Source organism: Mandrillus leucophaeus, unplaced genomic scaffold (assembly GCF_000951045.1).
Source record: "Mandrillus leucophaeus isolate KB7577 unplaced genomic scaffold, Mleu.le_1.0 Scaffold11, whole genome shotgun sequence".
In the NCBI taxonomy this organism is placed as follows: domain Eukaryota; kingdom Metazoa; phylum Chordata; class Mammalia; order Primates; family Cercopithecidae; genus Mandrillus; species Mandrillus leucophaeus.
Genome location: NW_012099209.1, coordinates 1,052,387 through 1,057,380, shown reverse-complemented (window position 1 = coordinate 1,057,380; position 4,994 = coordinate 1,052,387). Strand labels below are relative to the sequence as shown.

The window sequence follows — 4,994 nt, the reverse complement described above, 5'->3', positions numbered from 1 at the left end:
GCCGTGCACCCCGCCCCGGCCTGGGTCGGGCCTCTGACCTGCTCGGTCACCTTGGGCCTGGCGCTGACCTTCCCTGGGCCTCCACTGCCCCCTCTGAGATAGGGGCACAGCACCCGCCTCCCGCATTCCATGGCTGGGATTGTGTATACAGTCGGCGCTGCATCATTGCAGGTTTCCCCCCATCAGGTGGTCCCTGGAGGCTCTTGCCCCAGTTACTTGCTTCTCCTTCCCCCCTGCTTTTCTCTGGGGAGGGGTCATCTCCGCGCTGGGGTGGGGGTAGGGGTGCTGTCAGGGGTGGCAGCCCAACCCCAGGGCACCCGTTCTCGGGGATCCCAGCGCGCGGGATGCCCTCGAGGGAATCGAACGTGGAACTTGGACTGTGGAGCTCGCAGCGTCCAGGGGCCATTGTCTGCGGCCGCGCGGATCGATACGGCGCGCCCTTGGGGTCAAATATCACTTCCAAAGTCGCTGTGGCTACGGAGGCGGCAGACGGAAGGAGGCTGGGGTGGCACGGGGCGGTCTTCTTCGAGTGAGGGGCCCAGCGGTGGGGGTGGGGGTGCGAGCTGGCCTTGCCCATCCCGGGGAACCCCTCTGGGCCCACTCGGAGCCTTGGGTCACCGGAAATCGCCACTGGAAGGCCGGCAGGGCCACCGGAATTGACTGAAACGTCCCCCTCCCCCAGGGGTGGGTGCAGACCTGGGGCTCCTGGAAAAATCCCTTAAACTTTGGGCGTCTCTGAGATGGGCAGGGAGTGAAACGTTTCCGAGCAGGATCGCTGGGCTGTCCCAGGTCGGAGACCTCTCTGGCAGGGCGTGGCCTTTCTAGCTGTTCTGGCGGAAGGTCCCCAGGGAAAGCGATCGGGGTTGTCCAGCTCGGGAGTTCTTTTCTCACCGTTCGCGGGCGAGCATCCGATCTGTCCGTTTATAAGCCCCTACTCTGCACCCCAGGAACATGCAGGGTGTCTGTAGAGCCGGTCTAGACGGTCTTATTTCCCAGCTGCACAAAACAGAGGCCCAAAGGCCCAGAAAGAGGTCCTGGTGCCTGCTTTGCGTTGGACATGGAGGGACCCTGCCCGAGTTGGGGCTTTGCAGGGGGGAACTGTGGGACCAGGTAGGGGACCGCTGAGTTCGGATCGGGGTGCCCCCAGGGAGAACGGCTGATGAAAGGCTTGTTGGCTGAGGCCACCAAATAGGGCCTCAGGTACCCGCGGGTGGAGTTTGACCCCAGGTCCCGGGTCAGGGCTGGCCTGGTGTGACCATGTGTGGCAGAGCTGCCTTGCTCCCTCCTCCAGCACAAACTGGGCCACTAGACTTTGGCCTCATTCTTGCTGCTGGAAAACCGCCTTGTCTCCCGTCATGTCTTTAGGGAGGGGAAGGGAGGGGGCTCAGGCAGTTTTGGGGTCCCAGGGGCTTCCTGAGGGTGGGGTCAGGGAGCACCAGTTTCGGCGGGGATTGGGGGGGCCTTGCTTGGAGCTGGCAGGTTTGTGCTGTGTGAGTTGTGTGACCTGGTGAAGTCACCATTCCATTCTGAGCTTCAGATGGATTTAGCAGGGTCTCGCTGGGGCCCATCCTGGGTGGTTTGATGCCAGCCCCTGCAGAGAGACCCCAGCTCCAAGTCTAGCTCCTGAGAAGCCCCCAGTCTGGAGGAGACACAATGAGACAGATGCCCCAAGCCTGCGGGATCTGGGGTCCCAGGGAGACAGCAGAGGCTCTGCCTGGAGGAGGCTAGGGGACATGAGCCTTGAAGCATGGAGTTGGCAGGTGGAAGAAAGGCCACAGGGGCATGCCAGTGTGTGGCCCAGACAAAACATTTAGTGGCAGACTGGGGGAGCTGTGCTGTAAGAGGGGACTGCGCAGCCATGGGAGAAATCATAGCCAGGTGGGCCTGAAATGCTGGCTGAGGGTGATGGGGAGCCTTGGAGGGTGTGTGAGCAGGGGAGGGCTCTGATCAAATTGGACTGGAGGTCAGAAGCTCAGGGAGGAAGCTGAGTTGGGCCATGGGGTTGGGCAAAAAAAGCATGCACTCTTTAGGTGGGATAACAGGAAGAACTTAACTGCTTCCCTCCTTGGAGGGACGGATCTGTCCCAATTCTACAGCTGGGGAAGTTGATACAGAAGGTTCAGGGCCTCGCCTGAGGTCAGGGGCCCCTGAGCCGGGCCTCTCCCTGCCTGCAGGGCCGCCCCAGGCCAGGCCGTTTCCACCCGGCTGCCCTGGATCCTCCCACCACCCTGCGGCTGGGCTTTGTTCTGGTTCTGCCTGAGCTCCCTCTGCCCTAGTGGGGCCTCTTCCCAGGGGCTCAGCGGCTGGTGCTGCGGGACCCAGGCAGTGGTTGGGGGTTAGGGGAGGATGGGGGTGTTGGGGAGATGGGCTCAGAGCCTCAGCTTTCCTAAGTTGGGTTCCTCGCCTGGGGTCTGGGTCTTAACACTGTCCCCCGTGAACCCCTCTGACCCAGTCCATCCCATATAGGGCAGTATCTGGCCTCCCATTTTCAGATGAGGAAACCAAGGCTCAGTGGGGCAGTCACCACCTGAGGGGTGGGGCTGGGTGTCTGCAGCTGAGATTCATCTGGTTTTTGTTTTGTTTTTGACACGGAGTTTCACTCTTGTTGCCCAGGCTGGAGTGTAGTGGTGCGATTTCGGCTCACTGCAACCTCTGCCTCCTGGGTTCAAGCGGTTCTCCTGCCTCAGCCTCCCAAATAGCTGGAATTACAGGCATGTGCCACCACGCCTGGCTAATTTTGTATTTTTAGTAGAGACGGGTTTTCTCTATGTTGTTCAGGCTGGTCTTAAACTCCCAACCTCAAGTGATCCGCCTGCCTCAACCTCCCAAAGTGCCGGGATTACAGGCGTGAGCCACCACATCTAGCCTTTTTTTTTTTTTTTTCTTTTTTTTTTGAGGCAGAGTCTCACTCTGTCACCCAGGCTGGAATGCAGTGGGTCAATCTTGGCTCACTGCAACCTCTACCTACCCAGTTCAAGCGATTCTCCTTCCTCAGCCTCCCAAGTAGCTGGGATTACAGGCATGCGCCACCACGCCCAGTTCATTTTTGTATTTTTAGTAGAGATGGGGTTTCACCATGTTGGCCAGGCTGGTCTTGAACTGACTTCAGGTGATCCACCCTCCTCCGCCTCCCAAAGTGCTGGGATTACAGGTGTGAGCTACCACAGAGATGCATCTGTTTAATTCCCTTAAGTGAGGGTTCTACTCTGTGACTGTCTCTGCGTATCCCCTGGGTGTCCCCAGCTGGGACCCCACAGGTAGTCGCTCTAGGCGCAGGCCTTGGAGAGCCCCCAGCTCCCGGTGGCAAGAGACCAGGGGAGTCCAAGGGAACGGGCCAAGGGGAGAAGGTTCTGGGGACATTTGAAGAATAAGGCCTGGACCTTCCTGCTTGGGGCTGACCCAGGACGGGGAACTCACCTCCTCCAGGGTGGGGCCACCTGTCTCATCCCTGCAAGAGGCAATGGTATTCACTGAGGGCTGACCAGGAGAATCTCGAGCTTGCATAGGGGTTGGGCGGTCCTCCCAGAACACGGCAGTGGGGCCTTCAGGGCAGAGGACCTGAGTGACTTTGTTTACTTACTCATTCATTGGTGTGGGCTTTGTGCGGGTGATAGTGCAGGGGCCCCACAGACCACTAGCCTCTGGTCTGACCCCTAGTTAACTCACAAAGCCTAGCTTTCTGACCATGTCGTCTCTGCCTTCACATCATTTTGGGGACAATGACCCTGCTCAGCCTGACAGTGACCAAATAAAATGAAACCCTTTAGGCCTCCATATTTGTGTATTTCAGCCCTTTTGCTCTGGCTATACTCTGTCTCTGGGATCACCCCTCCAGTCACCTGGAGAACTCCTATTCATCCTTCAAAACCCAGTGCCAATGTGCCCTCCCTGGGGTGCTCATCTGCTTTTCCACAGATTCCGCTTCATCCATCACCACCCATCCAGGTTATCCTGTCTGCTTTGCAGACCTGCAAGCTGAGCTCCTGTACCCCTTCGGGGCTACCTTCCCAGTCTAGAGGGCCCCTACTAGTATTTCTGAGGGGCAGTCTCCAAAGGCAGCTCATAGGCTGGTTGGGGGAGGAGGACATGGGGGTCTCAGGGAGCCCTGGCCTCTGTGTGCCCCCAGGTCTAACCGTGACTGCCAGATTGACCAGCACCACCGGAACCAGTGCCAGTACTGCCGTCTCAAGAAGTGCTTCCGGGTGGGCATGAGGAAGGAGGGTGAGTACGCACTGGGGACATACTGGGGACGATCACAGCAGCTAGGGCTGGGGTGAACAAACAGCTTCTTCCTCCCTTTTTCCCTCCCTTTCACAGGGGTCTAGGTGCCTGAGGGGGTGGGGCCCAGCGCCTGCTAACCTCATTACCACTGATCCCTTGATCCAGTGGGCTGTGGTCTGGCCCTAGGCTGGAGGAATCCAATTAGGATCCCTGGCCCCCTGGTTGCTGCCGTGGAGCTGAAGAGCCCAGGGACGCCCCACAAGGGACTTTCCCCAGCCCCATTCTCTTGCAGGAGCTCCCCTCCCCAGTTACCCCCGAGTCCGGCCTCAGAGGCCGGTTCCCTGGCCCTGACACCTTGGTGACCTCTTGTCTGCTAGCGTGGCCACTGCTTTCTGAACAAGGATGTGTGTGTGTGGTTTTTTTTTTTTTATTTGATTTGCTTCCCCTCCACCCTTCACCCATGCTTGTTGTTTGCCCAAGGCAGGAACTCTGCCTGATTAAGGCAAAGGGCAGCTTACCCTTTCTCCTGACCCGGGGCACTGGGAGCAAGAGTGAGGCCCAGCTGTCTCTGCTCAGGGAACCTGGGTGGATGGGCGTATTCTGGGCCAGTGGGCCTAGAACTCTGCCAAACCCCCTTAGAATTCAAGTAGAACCCAGAGATTTCCATATGGATTTCTGGGGTTCAGGAATAGAATCTAGCCTATTGGTGGCTCACGCCTGTAATCCCAGCACTTTGGGAGGCTGAGGAGGGCGGATCACGAGGTCAGGAGATC

The 4,994-nt window shown here is 58.7% G+C and overlaps 1 protein-coding gene across 1 annotated transcript in view; it reads left to right on the top strand.

Moving 5' to 3' along the window:
• Positions 1-344: 344 nt before the first annotated feature.
• The window catches only part of NR2F6 (nuclear receptor subfamily 2, group F, member 6), a 20,970-nt gene continuing 16,320 nt past the window's right edge, over positions 345-4,994 (top strand). Inside the window, exons 1-2 of the mRNA XM_011991070.1 lie at positions 345-529; positions 4,127-4,221. Of these exons, the coding sequence (XP_011846460.1) occupies positions 345-529; positions 4,127-4,221 (280 nt within the window). The remainder of the gene's footprint in view (positions 530-4,126; positions 4,222-4,994) is intronic.